Source organism: Canis lupus, chromosome 26, assembly GCF_011100685.1.
Source record: "Canis lupus familiaris isolate Mischka breed German Shepherd chromosome 26, alternate assembly UU_Cfam_GSD_1.0, whole genome shotgun sequence".
NCBI lineage: Eukaryota > Metazoa > Chordata > Mammalia > Carnivora > Canidae > Canis > Canis lupus.
The window spans coordinates 8,420,366-8,435,966 of record NC_049247.1 but is presented as its reverse complement, the minus strand read 5'-3'; the positions used below and the strand labels follow the sequence as shown (position 1 = coordinate 8,435,966).

At 42.5% G+C, this 15,601-nt stretch overlaps 1 protein-coding gene across 1 annotated transcript in view; it reads right to left on the bottom strand.

Moving 5' to 3' along the window:
* The window catches only part of ATP2A2 (ATPase sarcoplasmic/endoplasmic reticulum Ca2+ transporting 2), a 61,069-nt gene that overhangs the window by 6,470 nt on the left and 38,998 nt on the right, over positions 1 to 15,601 (bottom strand). The window contains 9 exon segments of the mRNA NM_001003214.1: positions 1,090 to 1,292; positions 1,724 to 1,944; positions 2,957 to 3,292; positions 4,068 to 4,286; positions 4,387 to 4,509; positions 7,893 to 8,024; positions 9,028 to 9,130; positions 9,595 to 9,683; positions 15,101 to 15,565. Of these exon segments, the coding sequence (NP_001003214.1) occupies positions 1,090 to 1,292; positions 1,724 to 1,944; positions 2,957 to 3,292; positions 4,068 to 4,286; positions 4,387 to 4,509; positions 7,893 to 8,024; positions 9,028 to 9,130; positions 9,595 to 9,683; positions 15,101 to 15,565 (1,891 nt within the window).

Genomic DNA, 15,601 nt, shown 5'->3' with positions numbered 1-15,601 from the left:
ATCAAGTTTATTACAGAGCAACAGGGCAGTAGAGAACACAGGGACTTGACACCACAAAGATGGTCCCAATGTGGGTAGCATCTACCAAAATGCACGCGTTCACACTCCAACTCAGCAATTACAATAGAACAGGAGGCAGCTGAGGGCAGCTATATAGACAATGACATGGCAATTCCCTCAAAATAGGAAGAAATACACAAAGATAGGGTTCAGCACACATGTACGTATAGCACACCAATACTTAGGAAAGTAAGTGTATAGAATAGATCTATTTGCTTGAATACTTCCAGAGGGTACAAGAGAAATTCAGTGTTGGAGGGGAAATGACTGGCTGAGAACCTTCTCACTTTATGCCACAGAGTGCTTTTGGAATTTTAAATCCTATGAACGTATTAAATAAACAACCCACCTTCCTATAGAACCCCAGGGCAGTTATTTTAATTCTCTGGGCCTCATTTCCTATGCTCTAAAGTGAGGATAAGAACCCACAGCTGGGACAGGAGAACAAGGTCTACAGAGATGGCGTATATAGAACCTGACCTGTGGCTGGGGCTCCCGTGTGTTTCCCAAGCACTGCGGATGAACACACATCTCCCTGCTCTACTTAAGAGGAATGCAGCTTAGTTTCATAGCTTGGTGATATAAGGCCTGACCCCGACTCAGGGATACCCCTGTATCCCTTTGCCCTTTAGGTTAAATCTCAAAATCTCATAACAGCCTAAGGAATGACAAGGATAACTAAAACAACTAATTTTCCTGTAAAGTGGTATATGGTTTATTAAACTCCATTTTTTGCTAACATAATACAGGGATACAAAAGTGGTTTTAAGGGATGAATTTACAACATCTTGGCTCATGAACTTTTTTTTTTTTTTTTAATCAATGATATAGGGGCACCTGGGTGGCTCAGTGGTTGAGCATCTGCCTTTGACTCAGGTTGTGATCTCGGGTCCTGGGATCAAATCCCGCATCCGGCTCTCCAGAGTGAGCCCACTTCTCCCTCTGCCTATGTCTCTGCTTCTGTCTCTCTCATGAATAAATAAATAAAAATCTTAACAAAACAAAACACAATATAAAAACTGTACTCACAGCCAATGGCCAGGTAACGGAAAAAGAGCCATCCACTGATCAGAGGTTCCTTCGGGTTCCGGGGTGGTTTGTTCATGATGTCTAGATCAGGAGGGTTAAACCCCAGGGCAGTGGCAGGCAGGCCGTCTGTCACCAGATTGACCCAGAGCAGCTGGACAGGAATTAAAGCCTCAGGGAATCCAAGGGCTGCCGTCAGGAAAATACTGTTTCCACCCAAAGAAAGAGACCCCAGATTATTTTGGAAACTACTTATATAGCATTAGCACGTTCTTCATCTCCACAAGATAAATAAATAAATAAATAAATAAATAAATAAATATCAATGGACAATAACAGTGACTGCTTGAACTTACTTTCTGGCCACCATAAAACATTTGTCCTAATTTCGAGTTAAAGTAAAATGTTAGAAAACCAAGAATTTTATGTTACTTTATATAGTTAAACTCATTTCTATCTTTGAGAGCATCCTTTACACATCAGAGTAGCTGCAGGACAGCCCTCTCGGGTGGGAAGAACCTCTACCTTCCCACCAAAGACCAAAGCTGCTGCCATATGAACAATAATCTGAAAAACTGGTCATCCCAAGGCCTGATTTTAGACCAAGGACTACAAGGGATCTTTCACAGGGACCCACCAGACAACCTCCCCCACATTTGAGGAGATGAGGTAGCGGATAAACTGCTTCATATTGTTGTAGATTGCCCGCCCCTCCTCGACAGCAGCCACGATGGTGGAGAAGTTGTCATCTGCCAGGACCATTTCAGAGGCAGTTTTAGCCACTGCTGTGCCCGAGCCCATGGCAATGCCGATCTCCGATTTCTTCAGGGCAGGAGCATCATTCACACCATCCCCAGTCTGAAAAGGAACATGAGAAGTGGTTTACAGAGACCTGCCGCCACCTCACACACACATCCCTGAAAAAGGCTCAGCCATCTTGAAGCAAGGGGTAGGAATGGAGCTGGGGGCCTCTGGGCACAGACATAGTGAACTATCATTTTTACAAAGTGGCATCACAAAACACTCTTAACCTGGGAAATGAAACAAAGAAGACTTTAAAATTCATCTCTATGAAAAAAAAAAATCATCTCTATGACTTTTTTTTTTTTTTTTTTTACCAAACAAAACTCAAAACCACCCACATGGCAGTTACAATGCAGCACTTGCATCCACCCAGAGAAATCTCAGAATAGGTGTAGACTGCAAAAAGGTGGAAACCATAACATGCCATTTACAAAGGTCACAAACATGTAAAAATACTAAATACTGTCTACAAAGCTATCATTTCCATGGGTGTTTTTTAAGCTTACTAAACACCCAACATTGAATTCAGAACAGTGGTTCCCTCTGGGAGAGGAGAAGAGGAAGGAAGTGTATCTGTAATATCTGCTTTCAAGTAACATCTTTTTTTCTTAAGGTTTTACAAACAGAAAGCAAATATTACAAAACATGAATGTGTCTGGGTGAAGAATCACACTAGAGGAAAAATACTAGAAATGCCCCACCAACAGGCAGCTTTAATGCTTGACCAGTACCATCTAATTTCAGGTAGGGTTATCTGAAGATTGGGTGATAGAACACAAATGAGTTCTCTTAATTTTTAGAAAACTGTATACTTTAATCAAGACAAAGACTGGGTGTCACCATGTATTTCTCCACAAATGACTCAGAAGGCACACGTCTACATCTTTAGAGCCTTCCCTGCAGGTAACACACAGCATGCCAACTATGGGTTGGTAGAACCCTAGACAAAGAACCCTGATTGTGACCGAAATCAGGATATTCCAAATCTGGGAGCTGGTACTAAAAATTTAACAGTCAAAAATCACAATGTGCTGTGTCTGTGTAGTGTGAGCCCAAAGGTACTCACCATGGCTGTAATCTCATCAAAAGACTGAAGGAATTCTACAATTTTTGACTTGTGGGAAGGTTCGACTCGAGCAAAACAGCGGGCATTCAAGCAGGCATCCCTCTGGGCTGAAGGACTGAGCTCATCAAACTCCCGGCCTGTAAAAGCCTTTGACGTCACATCTTCGTCCTGTCCAAAGATGCCAATGCGCCGACAGATGGCCACCGCCGTGCCCTTGTTGTCTCCTGTGATCATAATGACTCGGATGCCTGCTTGCCGGCACAGCTTTACAGAGGAGGCCACTTCAATCCTTGGAGGATCCAGCATGCCCACGCATCCAACGAAAGTCAGATTGGTCTACAGCAAAAGAATCACCTTGCGCTTAAACAGGACATTCCAGTCTTTTCCTTAGTGTCAACAATGGCCAGTCACACACTAAGAGGAAAGGTCTCTGCGTCTTCTTATGATAAATTATGTAATGGTGACTCTTCTCTAAGATTAAAATTCATACAGATATAAATCCACTGAGGAATAGTATGAATATGAATTCCAATTAATCGGAAAGGATGAAATACTGCATTCTTGTGACCAAATCATCCTTTACCTCTGGTGACAATCCTCCTTTGAAATCAGGAAAAACACCTACCAAGGACTAAGAGCACTCTAGTGGTGGCTACTCTAGTGGCCCAAGTGCCAAAATTAGCCTTACTCCTTCCAGGCAGTGCTTCAGGAAGGCACATACCTGGGAGGAAGGAATCCTATGAGCAGATAAGGAGAAATCTCTCAACTTGGATATTTTGACCTTTAATAACTAACAAATGTTTAAAAAACATTCCCAATTTAAAAAACATCTTCATTTACATGGGAATTGCAGAATAGGCTTTACAAGTTTCTTTAGCTCAAGTCTAAAGGGTTCCACCCTGAAGGTAAGAGACCTGTGTTAAACTGTTAACTGCACGTGTTGGAAGCAGCAAGCTAAATTGGAATGGTGATGCATCTGACCTGCAGAAAAACAAATAACCACACCTTTTTCTTGGCAAAAGCAAGACTCATTTGACCTTTTACTGAAGGAGCACTGTTTGAACACAATGAATGTGCAGGGCGTGGGGGAAGAAACTTTGCATCAGCTAACCTCATATTTAATAAAGTTGGCAGAGTCCTCAAGGTTCATTTCTTCTCTTCTCAGAGGGTTGTCGTGGGTGGCCAGGGCCAGGCACCGCAGTGTGTCGCTGCCGCTACCCCATTCCCGAATGACAGACATGACCTTCTGTTTGACGCCTGGGGTCATAGGGACTTTAGTACTTCCAACTCGAATGTGGGTGCACCTGTCAATGACACCTTCAGGAGCCCCCTGGAAATGTTACAGACTGAGGTCAACAATCTTATTTACTGGGCTCACCCAGGATGTTAATCCTGGTGAGAATATCACAACTGCAATGTGCCGTACTTGCCTTCACAAACATTTTGCTCATCGAAGTCCGGCTCGGTTTGTTTGGTGTACAATAAACTGACATTGATTTTCTATCACGTGAAAACTCCAAAGTAAATTCCTTTTTCATCAACTGCTTAATGACCTATAAGACAACAAACGTGGAATGCTACTAGATGCCCGTTTCTGAGTATTCACTAAGCAACTACTACCTGACAGGCACTGGGGATTTAGCAATAGACAATGAACAAAAACAAGTGGAATTCTCCCCCTCCTGAAGCTTATACATGCCCTCTAGTTTGGGAAAGACGCACTAGAATGTAAACAAAGTGCTATGGGGAGGAAATTTTTTTTAAAGATTTCTTGCTTATTTATTCATGGGGGTGGGGTGGGGCAGAGGGAGAAGCAGGCTCCATGCAGGGAGCCGGACAGACTCAATTCTGGGTCTCCAGGATCACACCCGGGCTGCAGGCAGTGCTAAACCGCTGCACCACTGGGGCTGCCCGAAAAAAAAATTTTTTTTAATAAGGCAGGGAAGGTGGATGGAAAATTTGTATGTTCAGGTTGCAATTTTACATAAATGGTCAGAAGAAACAGGAGCAAAAACAGAAGGGATGTTTGAGTAAAAACAGGAGGGCTATTTGAGCCAAGAGCACAGAGGTACAGGCTGGCATGACCTGGTGTACTCAAGGAGCCTCCACGCTGAGCAGCTGGAAAAACTTACAAGAAAAAGAGGTGAGAAACTGGTTATAGAATGTTAAGAATCACTTCATGACATTTTATAACAAGTGAAAATGGAAGAAGACAAGGGAGGTTTCAAGGTCTGGCAGTTGCATTAAGAATTAGCTAGCAGGGGATAAGGAACACCACTTAGTACAAATAATCCAAGAAGTCATGGCCACTGGGGGCAGAAATAGGTGGTCCAGAGCACTGCTGAAGTTCCCACCATGGTGGGAATGTTCGATCAGAGCTACTCATGTGGCTGTCCAGTGTGGCTACTAAGTACCTGGAAGAGCTGCTGTTTTCTTTATTCTGAAGAGCTTCAGGGAGCCAGCGGCCACCACTCTTCACTCTAGCACGGTGACCAAAGACCTCATGGGAGTTAACTGCACACAGGGAAGGTGGAGGATGGGCCCTGGGGTCTCCCTACCCCTGGTGGGAGATGGACAATTCAGCCAAGGGAGTCTGCAGAGGGCCCGGGAGGGAATGTTTCAGGGATGGAGAGAGCAACAGCTTGGGTAAATGACGACTATAAAGTACCCTTCAGATTGAGACGTTGTCAGATCTGCATTGTGTATACAACCGCGTTACCTACGGTGTATACTTCTTGTTTCTGATTTTTATACTTTTGACTTTTCTGGCCTTACTGCATGGACTGGAGCTGCCAGTACAATACTGAATAGAAACAGGGAAAGTAGAACTTTTTCTGTTTCTATTAAGTATGACATTACTATAGGCTCTGTGTAAATGCACCATCAGCTTGAAGGTGAAATTTGCAGAATTCTCATCATGAACAGAAGTTTTATCAGATGGCTTTTCTGTATCCACTGAAATGATTTATGGTTTTCTGCCTTTATTTGAATTACCCTGATCTTCTCCTACCTCCCACTCAGACATTAAGCTAATGACAGCTGCAGAAATCCCCAAGAACCCCCACATCCAGTGTGGGCAGTGATGAGTGGACTGATGTCTGTGGCTTCTGTGCCAGGGTGGGTGGACGGACTATAGCCACCCTCTTGCCAGAGCGGCCTCAAGCAAAAAAAAAACAAAAACAAAACACAAAAAAAACACCATTACTGAATTCTGCATCACCTCAACTGCATATATTATGTGTTTAGTTTCCAGCATTTGTTGTACCAAATGCTCTAGGAAGACTGAAGGAACATGTAGAGATTCTAAGGTGTGGACCCAGGCAGGTACCAGATATATGAGGGACAGGCACAGACACAAAGCCGTTTCTTCCAGTATTAGCATGGTCCAGAGCAGGAGTTATTTCCAGATGGTTCACTAGGCCCATTTCACCTTTATTTATTTATTTTTTAAGATTTTATTTATTCATGAGAGAGACAGAGAGAGAGAGAGAGAAAGAGAGAGAGAGAGAGGGGCAGAGGGAGAGGCAGGCTCCATGCAGGAAGCCTGACATGGGACTTGATCCCTGGTCTCCAGGATCAGGCCCTGGGCTGGAGGCGGCAATAAACCACTGAGCCACTGGGCTGCCCCCATTTCACCTTTAACACACTTCTCCTTTCTGGGGGCTGGGGATTGGCATGGGATCAGGTCTGGGAACTTTCAGTGAAGGAGCCCCATGACCATCGTTTCTGACATACACACCACCCCCTCTGCTGCAGACAAAAAATGAGGCAAAGGCAGCCATGGAGCAAGAAAATGCTTATTAGTCTGCAGATGAGAGAACAGAGAGCCATACCCTTATTTGTGGTCATTCTGACAGTTAACGTACCACTTTCAAGCTCCATAATACTACTTGTTTCCCTTCATCAAGTAGTTATAGATCTAGAATCAAACAATTCTAACCCTCAGTCTCTGTGAAGCTAAAGCTGCCTCTGAGGGACTTAGTCACACCAACTAATAACAGAGCAGTCAGGCAGTGTGGCTTTGCCAGGCCCACCACCCAACCCCAGGCTGACGTCAGGGGGTGAGCTCTCTCAGAAACAAGGGGACTGGACTTCTCCTGTGTTATGGAAGCCACCTTTGTTGGAGCAAGATGCCATAGGACCCGCCCCAGGCCCTAGTGACTATGATCGCTAGTTGTGAGCTGTGAGCTGACACACTTAGCGGAAATCTATATCCTTAATTCTGGTGTGAGTTTTGCATCCTCAGGATGGTTATTATAAAGGAGACAAATGATGCAAAAAAGGATACTAGAGCATAAGTCTAATTCTGCCTCACCCTGGGAGACTGCACTAAGTCACAGAAGGCCTCACTTTTCCTGCCTGTAAGTGCCGGACTGGACTGGCTGGTCTTGAAGCCCCTTTCACAGCCTGAGACTTGGTGTGTTCACCAAAATGCTTAAATAGCTCGAGCGGAATGGGTTCGAGAAAACAGGAAAAGTGAAACAAGAGAATACATTAAGATGGCTGCTTTGAGAAATTTTACTAGAAGAGAAAAGCAGGGTGCTAAAGGGGGAAATAAAGTCAAAAGAAAGTTTTATGATAAAAACCATACTACTATTCATCCTGTGCTGATAAAGATCTGGGAGTGAGAGTATAGGAGAGAGGGTGGGTCTCTCACTGTGCGAGGAGCAGCCTGGCTCTGCTGGGAGCAAGGACCGTGCGCTCCCACATTGGGAGCTCTGAGAAGGCAGACCTTGGGGGCATGGATAATTGTGTTGGAAAATATCTAGTGATCCCTCCTATTTTTTTTAGATAGCCAAATCATTGGACTTGAGAGTGAATGTGAGGAAGGAGATGCCACAAGTTTAAGGAGATCAGGTACATGTATCTTAGCTGTCTACGAGAGGGGGTAGCAAGAAGGGGCAGCATGGACAATATACCAAGCTTAAATACTGACCGAGTTGCAGGCATTTGCTCGCTCTATTTTAGAAAGACCCTTCAATTCGGTATCAAATACATTCATCTTCTCTACTAGGCATGTGAGAGCAGTCTCTGTAGCTTCTCCAACTTTTTCATACACACCCTTCGCCTGTATTGGTTAAAAGCATAGAAAGTGTAAAAGTAGTAAATAAGGTTTTCATTAATAAAGACTTCCCATCAGAGGACAACTTTCTCCTTCACTACATCATTCTTCTAGGGGCCATTTTTATCTGACTCTGGAACACAGGACACATACTTAAAAATATACTCCAAGCACATTATCTTATTCTAATATAACTAAGTCATTCTGTTACAGATTTTATTCATTTATTCATGAGAGACGAGAGAAAGGCAGAGACACAGGCAGAGGGAGAAGCAGACACTCTGTGGGGAGCCTGATGTGGGACTTGATCCCAGGACCCCAGGATCACAACCTGAGCCAAAGGCAGATGCTCAACCACGGAGCCACCCAGGTGCCCCTATAACTAGGGCTTTTTATTTCCTTTAACTATGAGAAGCCACTAGTCACAATATTAATTCAAACAGAGCTTACAAAGAGCATGTGGCAGTGTGTGTTACCATTTTACAGAGTTCACGCCAGGGTTCTGCTGGAGACTGCCTTATCTTTTAGATAGAAGCCAGCATATTATTATATAAGTAAAAAAGAAGGGAAAGAGCATTTCTGTTGGCTAAATTTTATTGTCATCAAAACAACCCTCTAACCTTCAGTTTATCAAGGACATAACAGTCCTCATCTTAAAAAAACAAACAAACAAACACCCCCGCAAAAACAATAGACAAATACCCTATACTTTCGGGAAAACATGCCCTTTCCTAGGTTTTCTTCGTGTATAGTAGCCAGACCAAAGCAGAATGTACTACGTACACTCTGGTTCTTAGGAAAATGACTACAGTGAGCAGTCAGAGGACATAGGAAAGGCTCTCAGCTTTCTTTGGCTAGGTCACACTGACTTGGATAAAATGGAAAGAGGAAATAAAACCAGGAACCCTTACTTTCCAAAGGGAGGAAGGAAGGCTGGATTTTCATTCCACCCACCCCACCCTTGAACTAGAACCGCCAGGTCTACTTTCCCATTTATACGGAGCCTTACCTCATTGTAATCCAATGCAGAATCATTACAAAGAGCACAGATGGTTGCCAATTCCACAAGACCATCATATTGATGACATTTCACTGGTTTATCATCTTTATGCCTATCAAAAGAAAACACTTTTAGAACAGTGTGGTCATCTCTATTGATTTTTACTTCATTATGCTATATAGTTTTGTGGACAACAGCCTGGCAAATATTCCAAAGAACTTGAGTGATGGCTCTTAGAAATCTGATACTACTAGAGACAATAAAAGAATCTGTCTTTGATATCAAGAAGCAATCAGTAAAGTCCAGAAGTTCTTAATTAAATTCTTCCACCATAAGTATCAATACAAAACAAACAGAAACACCCCATTGAAAAACTGGGCTCCACAGATGAGCTAAATAAAAATGAAAAAAGTAGGACTTATACCCTGTTTTCTTTTTCAAAGTGTGCATAAAAAAAAGTACTACTCTAGTAACTAACATGAGCCACATTCAGAAAAATCTGTAGATACACTGCCAATCTATAAAGTACCAAAGTGCCACAATGGATCCTTTAAATGATTAGGCAGGTGTACTCACACTTCTCCAATAGGTGCGTATGTTGATCCAGTAATGGTAAACTCATTAAGGGAGCAGCTATCACCTTCAACTCTGTCCAGAATGAACATCTACAGAACAAAGGCACGAGTGTTCAAAGGGTATAAAAATGTGGAAGAAAAAAAATCATCTTTGCTCTGACAAAAAGCATTCCTCTTTGAGGAAAACAATCTTAACAAATCTCATGAACTGAAGTTCAGCATCAGAAGTGCTGTCCCTTATTCCAACCAGACTCAAATAGTTAAGATCGCCTCCCGCATCCATCCAAGAGTCTGAGAAACAGCATCACTAATGTGCTGAATAAGCAGCAGAAAGGGCACCAAAGACACAGAACACAACCCTCATGACAAGTGAGTTATGAGGACTCTGGGGCAGTCAATTCCATAGACACAGTAGCACTCTTCAGAGTGCTCAGAATTCCAAATTTCAAAAGGCTGGCTGAGAAAGTAGTATTAGGTAGTCCTGCCTGAGAGCTAATAGTAAAAGCCTGGGAAGAATAAACTCACATTTCAGAGCTGCATAAACACTCCCTGAGTAAAATAAGACAAATTACTTCTCTCCTCCTTCCCACTTATTTTTATTGTGGCAATAGCTCATTTTCTATGAAGGTCCATAACCCCATGTATACAGTCAGGAGGCTGCAGAGCTGAATGAACTCATGTTACCAAGACAAAACACACAGAAGCACACTTAGAAAAGGACTGTTAATTTTATAGAATAAAGTGACATGAGCTAGTTTCTTAAAGACGAGGTTTTTTTTTTTCCCCTTGGTTTGCTTTTCAATCATAATTCAGAAGCCCACTTTAGAAGACTCAGATTTAAATTTGTGTTTTTATGCAAACTGAAACTATAAAACCTCATAAAACACAAAATGCCTTTTAACTATATTTTATCACATCAAAATCCCTCTGAAATATGAACAATTAAGGATATCAAATCATTCTACAATAAATTAAAAAAATATCAAACTCAAGTTAAAAAGAGCCATGTAATGCTTTAAAAATTTAAAACATATCTTTCAGAGCATCTCAACTCCTATTCAGTAACAAAATCAGTTATTTCAAAATAACTTTTTGTGCCTCACAAATTCGCTATATATATATATAAATTTCACTTTTATTTTTTATTTTTATTTTAAAAAATATTTATTCATTCATGAGAGACACATACAGAGAGAGGCAGAGACACAGGCAGAGGGAGAAGCAGGCTCCATGCAGGGAGCCTGACGTGGGACTCGATCCCGGGACTCCAGGATCACACCCTGGGCTGAAGGCGGCACTAAACCGCTGAGCCACTCAGGCTGCCCTCACTAACTTTTAAATTCCAAAACTTCATTTATTTTTTTAGGAGGCAGGGGGTGAGGGGCAGAAGTAGAGCCCAGTTGGAAGCTAGGATCTCACAATCCTGAGATCATGACCACAGCCGAAATCAAGAGTCAGATAGTTAACCAACTGAGCCACCTAGGGGTCCCCAAAAAGTTTCATTTTTTTTTTTTATAAGTAATCTCTATGGGGCACCTGGGTGGCTCAGTCAGTTAAGTATCTGCCTCTGGCTCATGTCATGATCCTAGCTAGGGTCCTGGGGTCGAGCCCCACGTTGAGCTCCCTGCTCTGGGAAAGCCTGCTTCTCCCTCTCCTCCCTACTTCTGTTTGCTCTCTTTCTCTTAATTAAATAAAATCTTGAAAAAAAAAAAAAAAAAAAGGAACCTCTACACCGAACATGGGGCTTGAACTCACAGTCTGAGATCAAGAGTTGCATGCTCTGACTGAGCTAGCCAGTTGCCCAAAAAGCTTCATTTCAAAAGTATACTTAGATACAAATCAACCCTGGAACAGAACTAAGGCCATGAACAAGACACACAAAATGTCTTTTTAAAAAAGTATATAATGGGATTTAAAACTGTGATGACACCTGATAAAAAAGGTTCTAGTTCAAACATACACAACCGGTGTCAAATGAGGAAAAGATTCATGTCCAAGGTCACATGCAGCAAGATCATTGACGCCTACATTTTTTCTAACAGATACAACACCTAAAAAAGGAAGCTTGTCAAATGGCTCCTTCCAAAGATGTTTGACATTTTACAGAAGAGGAACAAAGGACCAGAGAGGTTAAAGCATGTGCTCAAGGTTATATAATTATTAAGTGGAAGAGAGAGGACTGGGCTTAACTATCAATCTCTCCTATAAGAAAATCCAATTTAAGCCTTTTATTAGAAGTTGCATGACCCTCAGATATGTCACTTAACTTCTTAGGGCCTTAGTTTTTTCCACGCAGGGAGCCCGACGCGGGACTCGATCCTGGGTCTCCAGGATCAGGCCCTGGGCTAAAGGCAGTGCTAAACCGCTGAGCCACCTGGGCAGCCCCTGTCATGCCATTTAATGATATGGTTTATAAAAAGTGAAACTCTATAAAAAAAAAAAAGTGAACTCTATATTACCCCCCGTTTTAAAAAAGATTTTACTTATTTATTCATGAGAGACACGGGGGAGGTGGGGGGAGCAGAGACACAGGGAGAGGGAGAAGCAGGCACCATGCAGGGAGCCTGATGTGGGACTTGATCCTGGGACTCCAGGATCACGCCCTGGGCTGAAGGCAGGGGCTAAACCGCTGAGCCACCCAGGGATCCCCCAAAAGTGAAACTCTAGGTTTATATCAAAGTCCAACATATTCTTTTAAAGGTTTTTTTCAAAAATTTTAATTAATTAATTAATTAATGATAGTCACAGAGAGAGAGAGAGAGAGAGAGAGAGAGCGAGAGGCAGAGACACAGGCAGAGGGAGAAGCAGGCTCCATGCACTGGGAGCCCGATGTGGGACTCGATCCCGGGTCTCCAGGATCAGGCCCTGGGCCAAAGGCAGGCACCAAACCGCTGCGCCACCCAGGGATCCCCAAAGTCCAACATATTCTAAGACATTCAGAATTCTAATCCACATTAAGTAAATCTGAATGCACATAGGCATTTTAGATTGTGAGCAAGTAAACCATTTAGGAACTGCATGATGAAAGTATTCCTAGGTCAAGGGCAGTTATGCAACCCACTGCAAGAAACCTCCTGGAGAATACTGATTAGCATCAGCTTTCTGTCAGAGGGAGAACAGAACAAAGAGGCAGGCTAGGCGGTTTCATAGAAGAAAACATCTTAAATCAAACCAGTTAAGGAAAAATATAAAAACAAAAATTTTTTACTGCGGACTCTGTTTTATTCTTAGTTTGAAATCTGATTTGCTACCACAGTTCGAAATTAGTTGCCAACTACCTATTAGCCAAATTTATGCAACCTTTTTTGGTTCCAAGGAATGAAAACTTAGGTAGCCAAGTCAAACCCTACACTTCTGGTGACACCCAGTACAGACTAGCAGCTTACCACTTAAGAGACAAAACACCTGTCCGTTCATTCTAGGTCGGGAGCTGGACTACTACAGTGTTTTTTTGGGGGTGGGGTAGGGACTGGGGATTATGTATCTAAAAATCATCGTGAGTTTCAATTTAGCAAGATAAAGATTCAGAGGGTTTAACTATTAAGAGAAAATCAAATTCTAATGTGAAAAAATATTCGAAACCTAGAGCTAAGGCTAAGAGGATGTCTACCTGTCCCTTCAATGTCATTCAGAAGCATTCCTTTAACAGGCTCATTCAAAGATGTAGCATTCTAGAAAAATATAGCCCGTTCCACTGTGTTAAAGATTTTATTTATTTTATTTATATTTATATTTATTTTATTTTATTAAAGATTTTATTTATTCATTCATGAGAATACACAGAGAGGAGAGAGAGAGAGGCAGACACACAGGCAGAGGGAGAACCAGGCTCCATGCAGGAAGCCCGATGTGGGACTTGATCCCAGGACCCCAGGATCACACCCTGGGCTGAAGGCAGGCGCCAAACTGCTGAACCACCCAGGGATCCTCAAGATTTAATTAATTTATTCATGAGAGACCCACAGAACAGAGACATAGGGGAAGGGGAAGCAGGCTATCTGCGGGGAGCTCAATGCAGGACTTGACCCCAGAACCCTGGATCACACCCTGAGCCAATGGCAGACACTCAACCACTGAGCCACCCAGGTATCCCCCACTGTGCTATTTACTATTAAATGCTCATGTTACATGAAGTTGTGGATGTGTCCTGTAGGAAAGATAACCTGAGTTTTACTGCCTTATTGGATATTAACCTCTTTGCAATCTAATATATAGCAATTCTGGGATCCCTGGGTGGCGCAGCGGTTTGGCGTCTGCCTTTGGCCCAGGGCGCGATCCTAAGACCCGGGATTGAATCCCACATCGGGCTCCCTGCGTGGAGCCTGCTTCTCCCTCTGCCTATGTCTCTGCCTCTCTCTCTCTCTGTGTGACTATCATGAATAAATAAATAAAATCTAAAATAAAAAAAAAATATATATATATATAGCAATTCTACACTGATGTTGAATACTTCCCTCAACTGCTCTTATAACCAGTTTTACTGATTCCCTCATTATTTGACAATCCAAACAGAATCTTTGATCAATGTTCACTCAATATTTTTATGAGTTGTATACCTTCTGGAAAATTATACTTTGACTTGTACAAAGTGGTTGAAAAGACCATAATCCAGACATATCAGTGTTTCTGTAGTTACTATTTTTCTACGGGCAAGTTTATTTTTTTATAAATTTATTTTTATTGGTGTTCAATTTGCCAACATATAGAATAACACCCAGTACTAAGGGAAAGTTTAAATAGTTTCTTATTTTATCCCCCAAATGATGGTCAAAACAACCTAAGGAAGGAAGGATGAACCACAAGGCAAGTTGTTATTATTATTATTATTTTTTAAAGATTAAAAAACATAAGTGAAAAAAAATTTTATTCATTTATTCATGAGAGAGAGAGAGAGAGAGGGAGGCAGAGACACAGGCAGAAGGAGAAGCAGGCTCCAAGCAAGGAGCCCGACGTGGGACTCAATCCCAGGACTCCAGGATCACAACCTGGGCCGAAGGCAGGTGCCAAACCTCTGAGCCACCCAGGGACCCCCACCACAAGGCAAGTTAAAGACAATTATTTACCTTTCAAGAAAGCATGTCTCATTCAATGTGTTATGGAAATACCAGTTACAAGTTTAGCTAGGCAGGTAGGTAGAGAACTAGCTGTTCTATAGAATTCTCTTCCTTTAAGGCTGATCCAGTAACATACATGCACTCAGGGACAGAGGAGCAGGAATACAAAAGGAGCATAGTCACCTAACACATTTGCAGACTGCCTAGTCACCTTCCCCAATATAAGCATAACAACCACGCAGATACCCCTTATTTCACAAATTAACTTTAGAAATTAGTTAATTCCTCTGGGGCACTAGATTACCTTGGGCTCAGGCTAGACACACAACCTATTTTTTAAAAGCACTTAAAAAGGTATCAAATTACAAATCTAAGATTTTGATGGCATAAGGGCATATTCTTAGGATGAACCAATAACCATCACCAGCAAAGTCTTAAGTCATTCGCACTTACCCTGCACACAGACATCTGGTTCGTTGTCAGTGTACCAGTCTTGTCTGAGCAGATAACAGAAGTACAACCTAGGGTTTCCACAGAAGGGAGGCTTCGAACAATGGCATTTTTCTTAGCCATTCTGCGAGTTCCAAGAGCCAGGCAGGTGGTGATGACAGCAGGCAGACCTTCAGGAATGGCTGCCACAGCCAGGGCCACTGCAATTTTGAAGTAGTAAATAGCACCTCTGATCCAGGAGCCTCCATGAACTGGGTCATTGAAGTGCCCAATGTTTATGATCCAGACTGCGATGCAAATCAGGGAGATGACTTTGGAAAGCTGTTCCCCAAACTCATCTAGTTTCTGCTGGAGTGGGGTTCTCTCCTGCTCTGTTGCTACCATTTCATCCCGGATCTTGCCAATTTCTGTGTTCACTCCAGTTGCCACTACCACTCCCATGGCTTTGCCAGCAGCAATGTTTGTACCCTATGACAGAAGTAGAGAAAACTGGTTATATGATTA